Here is a 20,000-nt window from a genome sequence, read left to right as displayed (position 1 = left end):
AAGGTTTATAAACTGACACACAGAATCTCATTACACTGTGTATTACATGATGACATGCTGTATATACGGTCAACAGTCTACAAAAGCTTACTCTGCCAGATCGTCCAGTATACTGCCCATTAGCTTGACCTGCTCATTGTCCAGCTTGGCTCTAGCCAGTCTTCGGAGCACGGGCATATTTTTCAGCACTTCTCTATGCACACGGGCCGAGTCCTGAGTTAATAAAATCTAAAATCGAAAAGAACAAAAAAATGAATCTTAATTAACTCGAGCTGAGTTGTGTTTGCTGAGAGCTTAAAGGCAGCAGTGAAATCTTTTCCCAGATACACCCTTCCCCCAGTGGTCCACAAAAGAGGTTTGACCACAGCGCAATGTGCTGCAAAAAAAAAAAAAAAAAAAAAAAAAAAAAAAGATGCGCTATCTAGAAGCTTAACTAAATGCATCTAAAAATATTTTGAAAACTGGTGAAAAATATTGGTTTTAGAAATACATTTGGTAAACGTAATATATACATACAACGTAAAGAGTTTGAAAAAAATAGCAAGAATAAATCTAACTTTGAATGCCTTGTTCAAATGATATTTATTCTAATCTTTACTAGATCCTATTGTCAGACCACATCAACATCGACTGAACACATTGACTGACCACATCAACATCGACTGAACACATTGACTGACCACACCGATTAACAACATTGACTTACAGTGGCCTAGCTAGGGATTTATGGGCCCGGGGGTTTGACCTCTTTAGGAGCCCCTGCGTTTTGACAATCGACATCATGACATGTGGGGGCATGGGGCGGGGGGGATTTTGAAATTGGGATCCCCCCTACCCCACCCTAGCTACGCCACTGTTGACTGACTATATTGTCTGACCATATTGACTGACCATACCAACCATTGAAAGACCACAAATACTGACTACACTTTCTGACCACTATGACTGACCACAATGTCTGACCACACTTTCTGACCACATTAACTGACCTGTGCCTTGAAAGACAAGTTGAACATATTTGTCTTGGAAGAGTACACTTTGTTCAGAATGTTCAGTGACTTTGTGATGACCTTGTCATACTTGTACTTGGACAAGTCCTACAATCACATTCAATCAAGAATCTGATACATTTGTTGAATGATTGAGCACTGAGGCTATGTTTCTGTCGTTAAATGACCCTAACAGATTTTATTTGATCAAGTCAGTTGCACAACTTGAAAACAAAGTTTAATTATGAAGTAATTATCAAATAAATTTATGAATGTCACCGGATTTCTCTTTCTCGTTCTAGCTTTTTGTGTTGAAGTGTTCAGACGAGAAGTCCTTATATCTGCGATGAACTCCGCAGTGGGTTACAGATCTGGCAGCTCTTTGTCGGAGAGCTCGACCCCTGAGGACGCCACATCTATGAAAATCATTACTGAACTCCAACATAGACGAGGTTACGTGTCAATGTGTTAAATGCCACAACGTTCGTTGACACTGACTTCAGGCTGGTTTATCTTTTTGGGTATTCTCCTATAACCTTTCATCACCCAAGCTCATTGACAAAGCAGCAGATGTTTAGTTCCGGAGCTGTCTCTTCTTGATGAACTGCTATCCCTAGTTAACGAGCTTCATCTTTGTTATAGAAATTATAGCACCTGAAAACTCATTTTTGTAATAATTTCTGTGAATTTTTTTTTGAGATTTAAAATGACTGCGAAACAGTAGGTCAGCGGCTGTAAATTGGATATTCACAGCTAGTCTTTATAAAGGTCTTTCCCCTATCCGCCACCAGGAGACGCTTGTGACACCAAAATAAGCGAAATCATTTTAATCGTGTATTTGATACAAGGGACGTAATTGCTAAACGTTGCAAAATAGCAATGAGTTATTTCCCCCCTCTTATGATTAAATAAATCATTTCGGTCTTGATCTAAAGAAATCCAAATTTAAAGGTTTAAATTTAAATTTACAAGAAGTAAAGATTTTTTTTTAATCACTATAAGTGTTTTTTTTTGTTTTTGTTTTGTTTGTCTACAGCAAGGAAATAGATCGAAGAGTGATAGTTATTTTATTAATCAAATCTCTGATAAGGGACAACTTTCATCTCATCTGTCCTATCATTATAGTAGGCCTCAACACTCGCCTGCAACGTCGTAAACTGTGGGCAGCGTAGACCAATAGCTCGTAGTCTCGTCGTACAGACCTGTGGCAATAAGCCAATGGTTTTCACTGCCCACAGGTTGCGACGTTGCCGGTAAGTATTCAGGCCTTCCATGACCATTGGTCTCGATCTGTCATTAACTTTCGCCGTGGGGGTGCTGTAACAATTCGTGTAACCAAAACCCACAAGTTTTTTCCAGGTCAACAGCTATTCAAAGCTGGACATCATGAAAGAGGCGGTCCCTTCTTTTACGTTGTCCAGCCAGTTGTTTTTGGACGACTCTTTGTTCGTGCTCCCTCCACTGGACTTTGAAGGATGACATTTGACATTGAGTCATGTCTTACAATATGAGCTAACCAGATCAACTTCTTTTTGCCAGCCAGAGTGTTAGCATGTAAAAGAACAAACTCATCTGATAGCTGCATTTTTTCTGTAGCATTAATTCTCAAAGGCTTTGTTTAGTCTCAGCGTTCAGTGTCCAACTTTCACAAGATCTAGGTTATAAATAAAATCTAAGGGAAATTCTATTTCCATCGCAAATGATATTCTCCTAGCTAATTCATTTTTAAGCAATTAGTTTAGAGATTATTTCACAACACAATATCTAATTACGTCATTCCATGTTTATGATAGTAGTAAAGGAAACCATGAAATCGTACGTTTGACTTTGTCTACAGTATATTCCCTCATACAAGGATTTAATCTCAGAACCTCTAGTTTAGCTTACATAAGAGGGAATCTCCAAACTGCATAACTTTGTGCTTGCTAGATTTGAGATGAACTCCGATTGGCGACAAAGCGGGGTGGCATAGACATCACTTAGTGCCCTAGTAGGGAAATCTGCTGTTGGGCGTAGTGCCTTTTAGCTCCCATACAGTTCTATTGACTTCAAATTACATCTCCCCAAGGAGCTGTTAACAATTTACCAAGACGTGCACAGTGGACTCCTCTAAATCACGCAGTGTCGGCAAAGGACATCAAAACATTTAGCCTGAAGCGGGTTAAGGCTTCCTAGATCACTTTATGTAGCTCATATAATTTTTTTTTTAAGCATTAATTTAAATCATTACAATTCATCTCAGGGAAATATGGCAACTTGGCCCAGACACAACTCTATTACCCGCCATGAATACGAGGGGCATACCGTAAGTATCTTGGTCAGGAGGTCGATGTCGAAGATGGCGGACAGATTAAACATGTCCCTCATTTCTTTGTTGACCAGTCTTTGTTTTCTCAATGCTGCCCTGAAAGGGTTAAAACAAACAAAAAACCACTTTAACCCTACAAGTCTAAAACATTTATATTAGAAAAAAACATTAGTGTCTCTCTCATAGACATTTTTACTTTAACAAAGTCAAGATTATTGCATCTGTAAAACACATAGATTTGAAAATATAGCTTTTTTCTGCTATAAGTCATATGTACGATATTACTGTAGAACACAAAAAAAGATGTACATTATGAAACAATGTCTAAACTTTTGGTTAAACTAAAGTGCTGTTCTTCTTCTTCTTCTTCTAGCCAGCTTTTTGCTGCTGAGCTGTCAGCTCTGTTGCAGACTGTACCAAGGAAAAGTAGTGTGCTGTTTTCTTCAGTTGTTCAGCACTGCCGTACAGGTTGTTGGTTATGTTGGGCTGTAGTGGTAGTAGGTTCTGTCTAAGGTGGATTAGGAAGGGGCATTCAAAGAGAATATGGTTTACAGTTTCATAAGGGTGAGAGCAGTATCTACAAAGGGGAGTTGTGTGGAATTTATTTTGTTCAGATGGTAATTTAACAGAGGTGTGTTCTCTTCTTAGTTGGAAAATTGTAGATTGTTCTTTGCGGGGGAGGAAGTTAATACTGTCCAGTTTGTTTGGCGTAGTCATTTCTTTGTAGATGGCTCTGCCTGTGTTTCCTGATGCCCATTGGTTGAGCCACTCCTCTTTGTGGTTGTTGATAAACATTGACCTTAGGGTGAGGTAGTTAACAGGTCTATCTGGTTGTTCCATAGATGATCCTGCCTTTGATAGTTTATCTGCCATTTCATTTCCCATGATGCCAATGTGTCCAGGGATCCACTGTAGTGTGATATTGATATTTAATTTTGATATCATCTGGTGGATCATCACAATTAGTGTTGTCAACTCTCTTGGGCTGTTTGAGGTGCTGCTGTTAAGTGCTTGCAGAGTGGATTGGGAGTCTGTAAGGACAACAATATCTGATGGTGATTGCACTCATTCTTATAATTTGTTTTCCACTGTCTGTAATGCTATGGTAATTGCCTCAATTTCGGCTTACAAATGCTGTTAAAATATATACAACATTTTAAACGATATTTTTGAGGGCTTATTTGCCAAAATATATAGGTCAAATGTGGGTCTTCCCAGCCATGGTGAAAAATGCACTCTCCTTAAATTATCGGAATTCTGTACATAATTTTTTTGATTAATAATAATGCATCCATAAAATGGAATATCCTTATGGAAATTCATAAGGTGCATATGAGATGGAACATATAATCTGAACTAGAAATGTGTGTTTTTATTGGTGTTTGTTCAGTATTCACAGATCTGGCTAAATATGTAGGGTTTTGTTTCCTCTTAGAATATTTTGCACGTTATTTCTCTCACACCCATTCTTGGACCAACTTGAATCTGTAAGTAATTATTTATTGTACCAAACAAAACATGAATTAATTAAAATATTAATCAATTAATTACAGGTAATTATTTATTTTGTTTGATATTAAATAAGGGGAATAACTCTATATTATTTAGAAATATAATTGCAAGTGTATTATTGTACCAAACAAAACATGAATTAATTAAAATATTAACCAATTAACTACAAGTAATTATTTATTTTGTTTGATATTAAATAAGGGGGATAACTCTATATTATTTAGAAAATATAATTGTAAGTGCGGAGTTATTCACAATAGATAAGCTTGTTTTATTAAAAAAAAATATTTTTTTTAAATTTTAATTGTTACGTTTTAAGTATACATATATCCAATATACTTGTCAATATGATTTTACAAAAATGACATGTTGGCTTCCTGTAAATACCTCCTTATTAATCTTTGGACTCGAAGAAAAGCGTTATCATTATAATTGCACATAAAAATCTTACTTTGTTTGATTATGAGGATTGAAAGTGTCATACAGTAAAGGGGTCAGGGCGCTAGTAGGCTTGCGCAGTGCCACCGACTGCTCCGCAACTTTGAACTTGCCAACAAAACTCTAAGACCAAAAACACAATTCAACAATTACATAATTCACGCAATCTATTTACACAACTTAAGAGTCAATAAAATACATAACTCACGCAATCTATTTACACAATGTATGAGTCAATAAAGATATTAAATTTTGCAATAGATTTAGCTCTAAGTTTCACTTCACCTGAAGTCTGGAATTTCTTTGATATGTCAACAAAAGGTCCAGGACCTCCAGCGCCCTGTAAACAACGAAGAAACATTAAGCCTAGAAAAATATACCATCACAAAAACCAACCAACCCAGTCTAGATTCATGTAAATTTCATGTAAATTGACGTTTATTAAGTTGAAATTTCTTGGCTGTTTGATCCAAAAAAAAAGGTCTCTATGTTCAAGGTTATTGAAAGCACAGATTTATATTTTCTTTTATCTTGTCAATTTAATTACTTACTGGAACTTTGCATTGACGATGGCCAATGTTTCTGGTCCTTTTTCATAGCGGTCACTGAGCTGGAACTGAAGAACTTGCTTCATTGCGTCCTTGGAATAACCTTAAGATACATAGCATTCTATGAGTGAATCGATAATTGAGATCTTAACTTCGTGGGATTGGAACTTGAGCGTTCAGTTTTTATTAAGTTGGACCTTAATTTCGTTTGGTTTTTTTTTTTTTGGTTCTTTTGTTTTTCTAAAACCACACTGGTGCCGTTGATAGGTCCTCCTGTTTGACAAAACTATTAACAATTCAATATAACTACAAAAATACTCAAACCACCATCACGTGACTGACAAGAAACACCAATGTCCCAAAGTACTTCAAATAGTGATACATACATAGTGAACATAAATGAAAAGCAACACCAGGGACTAAGCTGGGGCAAGTGACCATTGTCCGCTGGTGTGGAAATTTGCATACGGGCCAATGACTCTGGAACAGAGTAATGCTTTTTAGACATTCCTATGGTCTAGAGCAGTGATTCCCAAAGTGGTCTATACAGACCCCCAGGGGTCTACGAAGACTTCCAAGGGGTCTACGAAAGTTAAAATGGGAATTGGGGGTCTATGAGATGTGCTCGGGGGTCTACGATAAAGAATCGCAATTCAGCATGTCGTGACTTTAATTTTGACAATTGGAATTTTTTCATCCACACATTTATTATTTGTACCTTAGGAAATCCTTAAAATTTTTATCCTGCTGATTAAAGGAAATATTGTTTAATTTAATTTGATAACTATTTTTAAATAGTGTAGTTTTGTCTAGTTATAACTTTAACCAAAAGAAATGAAGGCTGTACAGCGTTAAGTATTTAAAATTGAACTTCATTATACTTCCTTGTCAAACAAGTGAGTGTTAATGTGCCTTTTTTATGATGCTATGAAACCAATTAAGCTGGAGGATCATTTGAGATGATTTGCAAAACTTTCAAACACTCAAAGATAAAATTCAGAATACAAAATCTCTCTTTGGCCTGATATTGAGAAGATGATGATTATTGTAAAATACTGAAAACCTCACACGATATTGATTTTTACCAGCCGTTGAAAAAAATGTAAAAACTCTTACACAAACTTATATCATTAAAAGAATTTCATGTTTGGGTTTTGTGGCCGGTGTCTTGTTTTGGGACTCTTGATGAAGAATGCAATTTTGAAGACATGGTTAGCATTCTCTGGTGAGACTCCAAAAGGGCTAATTACGATGGTCCCAATTTTAAGCTTCCGGAACATATATTTTCTAATTATAATGTGTACGGTTCTGATGTGAACAGTTATATGTGGTCCTATTGGATAGTTTATAATAGGTTTCATCTTCCTTGTATATCAAAAAAGAGCTTGTCCATTTCTCGTTTTTACAATTCACTATTAGTTTCTTCATTTCTTCCTGAGAGAGTGCTATGTTCAAGTGTGTATTTGTTTTCTCACATTTGGCAAGTCAGTCAGTCTTCTATTTCTTTCTATTTCACCATTGGAGAACAGTGTACTTGCTGTTGTTGTGCTTTACAAGGTCACACAATATGTTTTGTACAAAATCTTTTGGATGCTCCTTCAGATTATGTGGATAATTACATCCAATCCCAAATCTTCCAACGGGGGATGAAAGCAACCGAACGTCAGTCCAGGCATCATGAGTTGTTTTATTTAGGAAGCATCAGAGTTTGTCAAGCTTTGAAGGACTAGTTTTATATTGGTCACGAAATAAATGTAACTGTTTGGTGAACTTGGCTGATTCGCTAGCATGGCAGCTTTTAGCTCCAGTGCTCCTATTTCTTCTCTGTGGTTGTCATAGAGCTCATTAGTTACAATGAACTTAATTTTTTATTTTTTTTTTCTCCATGAGGCCATTCAATGAGTATTCCAGCTCCTCCGTTTGTGGAGGCTTTCTGAGAACCATCCATGCAAACTCTGACTTATCGGTTGTTAGGGCAATGGATTTGCAGAAGAGTTCACTAAATTCTTGAGCTCTGTTGGAATATAGTCAAATATTTCTTTCTTCTTATGTAAGTCTTTGCAAACAACATATTCCTGCAATCAACATATTTCTCTATACAGCTGGCTGAATCAACCTTGTCTGCTAAGTTTTTTTTATTCAAATTATTATGGCTCAAGAAATCCACGAAAAACTGCTCTTTGTGAAAACTTTTACTATGATACTTTAGGCCCATTTATCTTTAATGTTTTGAAGAACTACTTCATAAAACAACAAATCCGTATCTGAAAAATAATCTCCGTAGCAACGGATGGTGAGCTTGCAAGCCTTTAAAAACAAATGTTTCCAATGTGTTTAGTGATTGTATGCTGTAAGTGTTAACTATTAAATAATGGGTTGAAATTTGAATTTTGTTAATAAATTTATTTAAAAAAAAAAAAGATTCAACTTAAAATGTAGTTTTAAATTACTTTTTCACTCCTCGTGTCACTGGTTAGAAATTATTTTAAACAAAATGTGTAATTTGAAATTGATGAATTTTCAAAAATTCAATAAAACTTAAGCAGGGGTCTACGGAAAACCAGAAAACATGGCAAGGGGTCTACGAGACAAAAAAGTTTGGGAACCACTGGTCTAGAGATTAACTTCGCTTTGCAGTGCGTTACTGCTAGTCGATGTTGTCGTTTCCAGGGTTGGCGCAGTCCCTTATTCTCGTCACATTAAATTCATTACTTTCTCTCATTTAAAAGCTTGGTCCCTAGTCTGGTCTGTCTGGCCAAACGTTTGTACACGTTATTTCACAACACCCAACCTCGGATCAAGCTGAAATTTTCATGTATGTTTAATATGTATGTATCATTCTTTTGTTTCTGCACTTAGCTTCACAGTTATATTTTCTCCGAATAGTACTTGCACGTTCTACAAAAGTACTTCTTCAAACCGGAAGTTCGAAGAAAGTAGTTCTTCAAACCGGAAGTTCGAAGAAAGTAGTTCTTCAAACCGGAAGTTCGAAGAAAGTAGTTCTTTAAACCGGAAGTTCGAAGAAAGTAGTTCTTCAAACCGGAAGTTCGAAGAAAGTAGTTCTTTAAACCAGAAGTTCAAAGAAAGTAGTTCTTCAAACCGGAAGTTCGAAGAAAGTAGTTCTTCAATCTAAGCTTAAAACAGAGTTTTGATCAGAGCTTAAACGAGAGATAAATTCAATATTACAAAAACAAGATCAACTTTCTACACAAGACAGGAAAGTGTCAGGAACTTAAATGTTTCCAGAGCAGGCTATCATTGGGTCTATCATTACATTGGATCTATCATTACATTGGATCTATCATTACATTGGATCTATCATTACATTGGGGCTATCATTACATTGGATCTATCATTACATTGGGTCTATCATTACATTGGATCTATCATTACATTGGGTCTATCATTACATTGGTGCTACCCTTACATTGGGTCTATCATTACATTGGGTCTATCATTACATTGGATCTATCATTACATTGGATCTATCATTACATTGGGGCTATCATTACATTGGTGCTACCCTTACATTGGGTCTATCATTACATTGGTGCTACCCTTACATTGGGGCTATTATTTCATTGGTCTATCATTATTCATTACATTGGGTCCATCATTACATTGGGGCATAGTTAAATAATCCCAAGGATCGTAGGACCAATGACATCCAAAATGTTAGGCTTTATTCACTAACGGTGTCCTGACCTTTGTCTTTGTCTTTCGGGAATGGAAAGTCATGTCGCCCGTCCAGCAGGCTCAACATGGGAGGCAAGAGCTGACCGACGTCCTCGTGGTCCATGTAGTAACCGAACTTGACCAAGTGATACAACAGTCTCAACACCTGCAAGGAAAAGAAAGCTTTTGAAATGGAGGTTTCTAGATCTATTCTTTTTTTCTTGCACTACATCGCTTTAACTCTTTGTTCTTTTCTAGAGCTATGAGAATTGTTCGCGTATTCAATCTTTTCAATCTATGGAAATAATGAATTTTTCGATCATTTAATTTTTTACATATTTTCTTTTATATCAGTATACTGTTTCTTTGAACTATCAAAGTAGGTCCCGTTCTATTTAGAGCATGTCCTGCATGTTCTGTTATCAAAGGTGTGCTTGGTGTATTAGTGTATGCGTCATGAGGGAAAGTTTCCCCTTGGGATAAGGAAACAATGACTTAAGTCAAGTTTGAATACCTAACCCCCCTCCCGCAAAAAAAATGTAGATAACATCTGGCCCGTCTGTGTTAGAACAATATTTCACTAGAACCGTTACGCTTCAAATCAAGTATGTCTGCGAGCGTCTTTAACTTTAGAATGAGTCGTATGTAATGGCCAGTGTCCTGTGGTATTTTACGTTTCGAGAGACGATCTTTTCCCTTTGCAACTTCTTGTGTGACTAAAGAGACCGATTCTCGATACACAGCTGCGGTCACAGGTTCGGCATCTGTAAGCAACAGGCGCAGTTGCATTTTTACCCTTCTTTATATTACTGTTGTGTCTGGCATCCGTAATACGGGACCCTTCCTTTATGCTCGCTCTCCATGTGGATCTATCCAGTGCCACTTTAATAAATGTAAACACATTGTAAACTATAAACACTATCAAAAGTGTCTTCATGCACAACCATTCAATTGAATTCAGCCTATTTGTTAAAATAGAACCGAATACTGAAGTGGCTAATTTACTATTAAAACCGCGGATTTCGATTTTATAAAAAAATCTTCCAGCAGTCCTCATAAAGCTATTTAGCGACCCTTTGCTTCCAGAAACGGAAGGCCCATATTCTAAAATGCTAAATTTAGTTTTTTGGAAATACACGTTTTAATCTCGCTGTCTAAACAGAGTGACCTAACATACAATGGCGGATGACGCAACATAAGACACCTGTTGACACACTCATTCAAAGATGCGGTAAAGATTATCATTATCAAAGATCAATTTGGCTGGGTTACATTAAACCAACTTGAAAAAATGTACTGCCCACTGTCCGCACAGTCTCACCTGTTCTACCAACATATTATGGCCAATGTCCGAGGATACCATGTAGTTATTTTGCTGTAGGAACTCTGCAATCCAGTCCCGGAGAACTGGGAAAATTGCCACAAGCTCTTTTACAACCTGGGGAAAGATAAACTTAATAAAAGCTCTCTTTCTAGCTCTCTTTCTAGCTCTCTTTCTAGCTCTCTTTCTATCTCTCTTTCTATCTCTCTTTCTATCTCTCTTTCTATTTCTCTTTCTATCTCTCTTTCTATCTCTCTTTCTATCTCTCTTTCTAGCTCTCTTCCTATCTCTCTTTCTAGCTCTCTTTCTAGCTCTCTTTCTATCTCTCTTTCTATCTCTCTTTCTAGCTCTCTTCCTAGCTCTCTTCCTATCTCTCTTTCTAGCTCTCTTTCTAGCTCTCTTTCTAGCTCTCTTTCTAGCTCTCTTTCTAGTTCTCTTTCTAGCTCTCTTTCTAGCTCTCTTTCTAGCTCTCTTTCTAGCTCTCTTTTACTCTCTCTACCTTCCTCCATCTTCCCCCCCCTCTCTCTCTTTACTGTACGTTTATTCATTAGTTTTTCTAATTTTTAGCTTTTTCAGACACAAAAAAAGTACGGCATTCCTTAAACAACCCTTATGTCTTTTGGTTTATCTTTTATTGTTTTTTTAAATCTATGTTTTAATTTCATGATCTGTGATCCATTGACCATGATCTGTAATCAACGATTTATAAGATTTAATCTATAATGTTTTCTAAGATCCATAGTCCGTAGACCCTCATAACAAGGAGCCTCTGAATAAATTCATCAGTATTTAAATCGCTAAATCAACTAGAAAATTAATGCATTTTTTTTTGTTTTTTTTTGCAAATAGACATCAAACTAGCAACAATGAAATTAATTAATCGACTAAATCAATACCTACAGCTATTACTTATGACTACTGTGATTTCTTTGACTAAATTTATGACCACATATGTCTATGAATACACCTATGGCTTTCATGACTACACCTATGACTACTAATACGGCTGCCATGACTTCATCTATGACTACACCTATGACTACACCCATGACTACACATATGACTTTCATGACTACACATATGACTACTAATATGACTGCCATGACTACATCTATGACTACAACTATGACTACACCTATGACTACACATATGATCACTATGACTACACCTATGACTACACCTATGACTACACCTATGACTACACCTATGATCACTATGACTACACCTATGACTACACCTATGACTACACCTATGATAACACCTATGACTACAATTTTGACTACACCTGTGACTACACTTATGACTACACCTATGATTACACATATGACTACACTTATGACTACACCTATGATTACACCTATGACTACACGTATGATTACACCTATGACTACACCTATGACTACACTTATGACTACACCTATGACTACACCTATGACTACACTTATGATTACACCTATGATTACACCTATGACTACACCTATGATTACACCTATGACTACACCTATGACTACACCTATGACTACACCTATGATTACACCTATGACTACACCTATAACTACACATATGATTACACCTATGACTACATCTATGACTACACCTATGATTACACCTATGACTACACCTATGACTACACATATGACTACACCTATGACTACACTGATAACTACACCTATGATTACACCTATGACTACACCTATGACTACACTTATGATTACACCTATGATTACACCTATGACTACACCTATGATTACACCTATGACTACACCTATGACTACACCTATGACTACACCTATGACTACACATATGACTACACCTATGACTACACCTATGACTACACCTATGACTACACAACTCACAAAGTCCCCTTGACTTTTCTCTTCATCCTTGGAGCCCACATAGTCGTAGACAAAACAAATGTTTGGGTGGTCCAGCACGGAGTAGTTGTTGCCCACATCAACAAAAAGACCTGCGAAAAAAAAAAGATAAAAATATAAATTCAACCTTTGGAATGATTTTAGACAAACACGTGGTGCTGAGAGGAATAATCGCTTGTCTAATTGGGGGGGGGGGGGACTTGAGTTTGAATCCCGACTTGAGCTAAGCATTGTTTGCTGAGCGATTGCTGCTCCAAAACTCTTTAAGGAGATACAAATTATAACTCCACCATTACAAAGAACCCTCGTCTACGCTGGGATACTACGACTACGATAAACTTATGTCAAGGTTTTTACAAAGTCATCGACTAGATAGCATGATATATCTGATGGCTAACACACCATATGTAAACAATAAGAAAACAAAGGGAGAGAACACTGTTGACACGTCAACAGAAGGGAGGTTATACAATCTATTAAGATAATGGCTGACGTATGCTAGGCAGGTCAAAGTGCAAGTCTCTGTAGATCGGGAGACAATTATGACGTGATCACAAGATCTTGTCTCATAGATACACTGCCATTACTTTTTCTATTTCTCTTTCAAGCTTAATCTCTCTGTCTGTCTGTCTGTCTCTCTCTCTTTCTTTTTTTCCCTCCCTTAGCATCTATTTATCTAGTCTTTATCTGAATATCTATTTCTTTGCCACCATGGCAAAAGCATAAGTGATCAAAACAACCTTTGCCGTTGAAGATTACATATACGGCTCATCTATGTACCAAAAACATGTGTGGCTAAGAAGCATAAACGATTGGCTACTTAGCAAAAGGGTACGAGTTCGAATCCCGCCTTAACGTAGTACTGATGCCTTCTCTCAGGTATCCCCCCAACCTTGTCCACCAAAGAGTTTGGACCAGAGCTCGGACCAGAGCGCTCTGAGTTTATTACAGACAGAACGATGCGCTATACAGAAGTAATGAGTTCAATAACAGGTCAGTGTATTAGGACAGTTTGTATTTAAATGGCACCTCAGTGTATCATATAATTACATTATTACCTACTTTGCCTAGGCTTTCTATACATCAGTCAAAGTAGAAAATGTCTGATCTAAGAAGTCTTAAAGCGTGTGTCTTTCTCTAGGATCCAAAGACATTTTAAAGAAAGAATTGCGGATTCAACATGTCACATATATATTGAACACATGTATGTTTCTGATTATTTCTAATGTAAATATTTTTTCATAGAAAATATCAACAATTTTAATCGGTGTTTCGAAATAGCCAATGTAATTGCATGTTTGTTGTTTTTTTTTTAAATATTTTTTCCATTACGCAAAAACTCGACATATATAAACTACTAGTTAAGGTCAGCTGAAGAATGTATCTAAAAAGTCAACAATGGTTCGTACAGTAGTTGGCATAGCCCCAAACTCTTGAACGTTTATTCACCCCAAATTCTAGTGACCACTGCTGGTGTCCCAGTGTGCATCTCATTACATTAACAACTGCCGCCATCAAAGCGATTGAGGAGGTGGGGGGAGGCGGTGGCGGCCTTCCACCTCTCTCCACCACCTAATCAACAGAGAGGGCAGAGCCGGTGGGGGAGGGGGGGGGAGAGGAAAACAGCGTGTTTACTCCTCTGCACGCGAATGTGAGCGTGATTTTAAGCAGCAGGGGCGGAGACACGTAGGGGGAGTGTGAAAGGGGCCATTTCTGTTGATACCCTGACGATGTTATCATAAAACAAAAAAGGAGCGATAAAAATCTCGCACATTAACGCACGCGAGGTAAAAGCGTGCGGTGTCATCACATGACATCTAATGACATCAAAGAAGCTATCGCTGTGACCCACTCTCGGGGCTTTAGGCGTCCTTAACAAAGAGGGAGGAGCCGGTCAGAGTCCCATCCTCTCTGTAAGCATTCTTTTGTCACTAGTATGTTGTCCAGCGACTGACAAATCAAATATCTCAGAATCTCCAATAATAATCTTTAATAATAAAGTTAAAATAAAGTCTCCATTTCCGGTTTGGGTTGAATTCCTGCATACAATGTATTGACTATAAGCTAAAGATAGATCTAATGTTTTCGATTGGTGGTAACAGAAGCTTTTCACTCAATTCTTTGTCATCACTTTTTCAAGAAAGGTAACTTCTTTTGTTGAAAGATTCCACTGGGGAGTATATTAAAGAGTTGTATCCCTTTTACAAGCACTCCTGAGTTTGAAATAAAGTCAGAAATGCACAGGGAAATAGTTAATACATTTTTAGCGGTCCCCGAGGAGAAAAGACGCTATTAGTTTTGTGTGAAATGTCTGTCCGTCCGTCCCGTTTAGATCTCGTAAACTAGAAAAGATAGTGAAAATCCGACATCATAATATTTTAGACCATTCAAAGTTCTGATGCAAAGGCTACTTTTTTCTTTTCTGAAAGCGAAACTCCAACTTTTAAAATCTCAAATGCAGGCAGTTTTTTTTTTCATAAAAATACACCGCATTTACAACTATTCACTATTAATACACACATGAGGCTCTTTAGTAGGGGAGATGACCATTTACCATATTTTTAACAGCTGCGGAACACATAACTAAATTTATTTTTTTTAAAGGTGATATTATATTTCTTCGGGATTTGAATTAGATCAATTACATATTCATTATAAGACATCAGGGTGACATTTAACTTCACATTCACCTTCACCTATCCTTTGGTCTTATGGACCTGAGGGGAACCACACAATATCCATCAACCCTCTTTCTCCATTCTTCTGTCATTTGTCTTTGATAGAATTTCATTCTGATGTTCTTTCTGAAAATATTGAAACCTGACTTTTTACCTGCCTGGGTGGACAACTTCGAGGGCTGATTTTGAGTTTGTGTTTCCACACACACTGTCTTTGTAACCTTGTATTGTCCTGACTTTATACAATCAGTAATAGTAGTTTTTTAAATACAATTTTGTTTAAGCGAAATATATCTAGAATTTATTAAAAGCTAGAAAAATGGCTGTTTAATTAATAGTAATACGTCATCACAGACAGACGCATTCTTATCTTATAATATATTATATAATATAGACGTTACTTCAAAAAAGGAGATGATTACGTCCTACGCGTCATGCATTCAGTCATACATATTAACCAATGACCTAAATTCTGCCAAGTCACCGGTTTTCCTGGCTGGCAACCCATTTCATGCTCTAATAGCACTAGGGAAGAAGGAGTATTTGTACAAATTTGTCATAGCAAATGGGACGAGGAGTGTGTCTTTATCTTTATGTCTTTCTGAGTATTTTATTACATTTTGTTTTTGTATTTGAAGATTATGGTTCAGTGTTTTATGTATAATTGCTACTTTACTTTTGAGTCTTCAATTTTCTGATAACTTATCACAAACATAATTACTGACACTTTCCATGATTTTTACTTGAAGATTAAATGATTTATTTCATAAAATGGGAAATTTCATTATTTCGTCGCTTAACCAAGTCATCGGGTAATCGATTCATTTAACTTCAGAAAATAACGAGACGCCTTCAGCACGCCATCCCACTATAACAGTTGATATTCTTTTTTAATAAGGTAGTTTTTGTATCTACACGGACTTTATTTCTATTTGTTTGAATGGGTTATTGATGAAGAAGTCCAGACAGTCTTAATGTTTGACGCTTTTCATTAGATCAAGTTAATTCTTAATATCCCATGTGTAGTCTAAGTGTCTACAGGACAGACCTACAAGGGGAGTTAATCCATGGAAGTAGAAGAGACACGACGGGAGAGGGCTTTGTAATTCATTTTGAGTGCGCACATTACTTTCTTTCTCTCATTATATATCTTTCTTTCTTTCTCTCTCTCTCTCTCTCTCTCTCGTTCTCGCTCTCTTTCTCTTTTTCTCGCTGTCTCTTTCTCTCTCTCTCTCCTATTCTCGATCTCTTTCTCCTTTTCTCTCTGTCTCTTTTTCTCTCTCATTCTCTCTTATTCTCGCTCTCTTTCTTCTCCTTTTTCTCTCTCATTCTCTCTCTCTTTCTCTCTTTTTCTCTCTAATTCTCTCACTTCTCTTTTTCTCTTTCTCTATCTCTTTCTCTTGCTCATTCTCTTTCTCTCTCGCAATCTCTCTCTCTCGCTCATTCTCTTAATCTCTGTCTCAATCTCTCTCTCCCTCTCTTTCTTCTTCTCTTTCTCCTTTATTCTCTCTATTATCTCTCCCCCTTTTCTCTCTATTTTGCTGTTTTCTCTCGCTCTCTCTTTCCTAGTCGGTTTTAATCTTTCTCCTCCTCCCACCCCCCTGTTTCAAAGTACTTTCTATTCCCTGACTTTAGGGCACTAAAATACCAGCACTATGACCTGAAGGTCTCACTCGAACAATAAACTGCATGAACATGAAAGGTCCATAGCCAATGGACCACTTTGAACTTTTGCCAGGTCATTAATAATATTCCCTCTCACCCCATCTCTTCTATCCTATTGCTGTTAAAGTTCCTTTTCTGTGTTTCTATGTGATGTTGATAATAGAAGATTATATTTGTTTACAGTTTATGTCGAACTTACTTAAGTCTAAACAACCAGAAGAAAACAAATAAAACAGACTGACATATCGTGCACAGAATGGTTGGAAGATATTTTCCTTGCTTCAAATAGTTTAAAATGTCCTTCTTATTTATAATTATTAGTTACGATACGCTTCGACAAGCAAATTAACCAGTTCTTAAACATATTACATCTAGTACTGTATTATTTTTAGATGATTTACAATGTTTAAGACAAATTATGAATTAAATATGTTTAATACATTGGTGATAAGTTAGTCGAATGGTTAAGCTAGGCTTCCGAACCAATTCATATTTATATCAAGGTAAAGTTTAATGATCTTAATTTTTAGCGGCTCCCGAAAGGGGAATAGACACTTTTAGTTTTGTGTGGTCTATCTGCCCGTCCGTCCGTCCGTCTGTCACGTTTAGATCTTGTAAACTAGAAAAGATATTGAAAATCCAATATCATGATATTGTAGACTGCATTTTACCTGCATGGGTGGACCACTTCGGGGGCCAATTTTGACTGTTTCCACAAAAACTGTCTTTGTAAACTTGTTTTTTTTGTGTGGAAATCATTAAGTCTACACAGGAGTTAAAGAAACCATCCAATCGGGTCAACCCGTGCTGGGGTAATGGGATAAAAATAGTAGGGGATATGAGTGCACTAGAATAATATTTATCCATATCAACTGTATCGCGGCGTGAGGCGAATATGTACATTGCAGATAAACGTCCCAGTCAACAGACATCTTACACGTACTTTAAACAAAGGCACTAACACACTTTTAATGCAGGCCTTAACTCACTTTAAAAAACAGACTCTAACAAGGATTGACCAGTGGGCGTTAAAATTCTTACAACACAGGCCACTAACATATTTTGGACAAAGATGCTAACCCACTTTAAACATAGATCGAAAAAACCACTTTGAACACTGACCCTAAACACACTTTTAATACAAATCCTAAACACACTTTGAACACACTTTGAACACAGAACTTAACACACTTTAAACGCAGTGGGCATTAACATTCTTTCAATGAAAAAAAACTAAAACTAAAGATGCTAACCCAGTTTAAACATAGATCCAAAACACGTTGAACACTGACCCTAAACACACTGTGAATACAGACCCTAAACACACTTTGAATACAGGCCCTAACACACGTAGTAATCAGACCCCTAACACACTTTGAACACATACAACAAAAGCCTTTTGAACACACCATAAAACGCTTTGAACACAGACCCTAAACACACTTTGAACACAGACCCTAAACACACTTTGAACAATGCCTACCCCCCTCCTCCCTTAGCCAACACTAATACAAAAAAAACAACAATATATCAAAATAAGATCTACACACTGGGGTCTATATTTCAGTACAAAATCATCTTTTATAGATATAATGCAGTGGCGTCTCATGTCTCACATTATAAGAACCACTGTACCTAGACCGTCAAACGTGAGAACCTCGGAACTTCTCTTCCCAGTAATTGCACCTCGTCATAAAGACTTCACAGCTCCATGAATCAATACCAAGTTTCATTTCCCACATCAATGTAGTTTCTTTTTATTTCGTTCCTTTTCCTGCTTGTGATTTTGTCTCGTCTACTTTTGGAGTGATCGATTGTAGCCTGGACATTGGCGCATTTTCATAATTCTTTATTCTAGACATGTATTCAATCACTGACCCCTTGACCCTCATCCCAAATAATAGCACAAAAAAAGATACATATATTTATAAAAAAATAATATTTTGTTATTGTATTTTTTTTTGGTATTGTATCTCACTGCGTTGTAGATCTGGGGAATATATAGGTAAACGCAACACATATAGCAAGATGCATATTTTGGGGCGCTTTATGTGTCCAGTAGATGCTTGGTTTATAAAACAAAAAAATTGTTTCTGCGTCCGTTCATTCTTTTTGTTTTAAAAAATGTATCTAAATGGCGGTGTTAAAAAAACAAGGGCCTGGAGGTCGAGTTTATGTGGGGGGACGAAGTATCAATATCTCGATTGGTATGACGCCATAAAAGCACAGGGTAGCCGCAAGATAGCACAAAAGTCAAACATTTATCTCTTGTGGGCTTGACGTACCTTATATTGAGGATGTTTGCGGCCCAGCCATTTAATGAGACACTATCGTCAATTTGGCAGACCTATGGTAGGCGATCACAGTACAGGAGACGAGACCAAAGGAATTAAGATATTGAAGAAAAATTTTAAATGCAACTACCCGCATTTTAGAACTTAACACTACAATTAAATAGATACATTCATATAGGTCAACCTCAGAGCTAATGGAATGCTTCAAGAGCCTTTTCAGGGGCAGACGCCAAATTAGCCATCCTCAAACCTCCGGCTTTTGTTTTCGGACCTTCCTTATAAATAATATATTCAAATGTATTCATTTTTAAGAGCTACATAATGTACCGGTTAAGGCCTCAAGAGATAAGTAAACAGTATGTTTATTTAAACAATGGTTTCAGGAAACAACAGAAAATGTCCAAGTAGTACTAAAAATAGACAAGAAAGTTAAAAATAGAGTTCTAGTTCTTTCTTTTGTAATATATACAAAGGAGGATAATAAGTGAGACGAGAGTCATTAAGAAGTACAAGCTTCATGTTAAGTTTACTCTAGTGTATATTTAACTGAAGTTCAAGCTTATGGTGTACGTTCAATGTATGTTTTTTTTTTCTGAAGAGGATTTGTAATCAAGTATTTCCGGTAACAGTAGAAGTTGCGTGATCAGACATTGTATCTGATAATACCAAGAAAAAATACCTAGACGTTATACCCACCC

General features: G+C 36.8%; 1 protein-coding gene across 8 annotated transcripts in view; it reads right to left on the bottom strand.

Moving 5' to 3' along the window:
• LOC106060158 (inositol 1,4,5-trisphosphate receptor type 1-like) overlaps positions 1-20,000 on the bottom strand; it is a 204,698-nt gene that overhangs the window by 63,421 nt on the left and 121,277 nt on the right. For all 8 annotated transcript variants that reach the window (XM_056035575.1, XM_056035572.1, XM_056035573.1 and 5 more), the window contains 9 exons: positions 12,648-12,757; positions 10,792-10,908; positions 9,501-9,636; positions 5,799-5,898; positions 5,533-5,587; positions 5,261-5,370; positions 3,294-3,393; positions 990-1,097; positions 92-228 (listed from right to left, as the gene is read on the bottom strand). In XM_056035575.1, coding sequence (XP_055891550.1) covers positions 92-228; positions 990-1,097; positions 3,294-3,393; positions 5,261-5,370; positions 5,533-5,587; positions 5,799-5,898; positions 9,501-9,636; positions 10,792-10,908; positions 12,648-12,757 — 973 coding nt within the window. The remainder of the gene's footprint in view (positions 1-91; positions 229-989; positions 1,098-3,293; positions 3,394-5,260; positions 5,371-5,532; positions 5,588-5,798; positions 5,899-9,500; positions 9,637-10,791; positions 10,909-12,647; positions 12,758-20,000) is intronic.

This window comes from Biomphalaria glabrata, chromosome 7, assembly GCF_947242115.1.
Source record: "Biomphalaria glabrata chromosome 7, xgBioGlab47.1, whole genome shotgun sequence".
In the NCBI taxonomy this organism is placed as follows: Eukaryota; Metazoa; Mollusca; class Gastropoda; family Planorbidae; genus Biomphalaria; species Biomphalaria glabrata.
The sequence above is the reverse complement of the archived record's forward strand: the minus strand, read 5'-3'. Positions and strand labels throughout refer to the sequence as shown.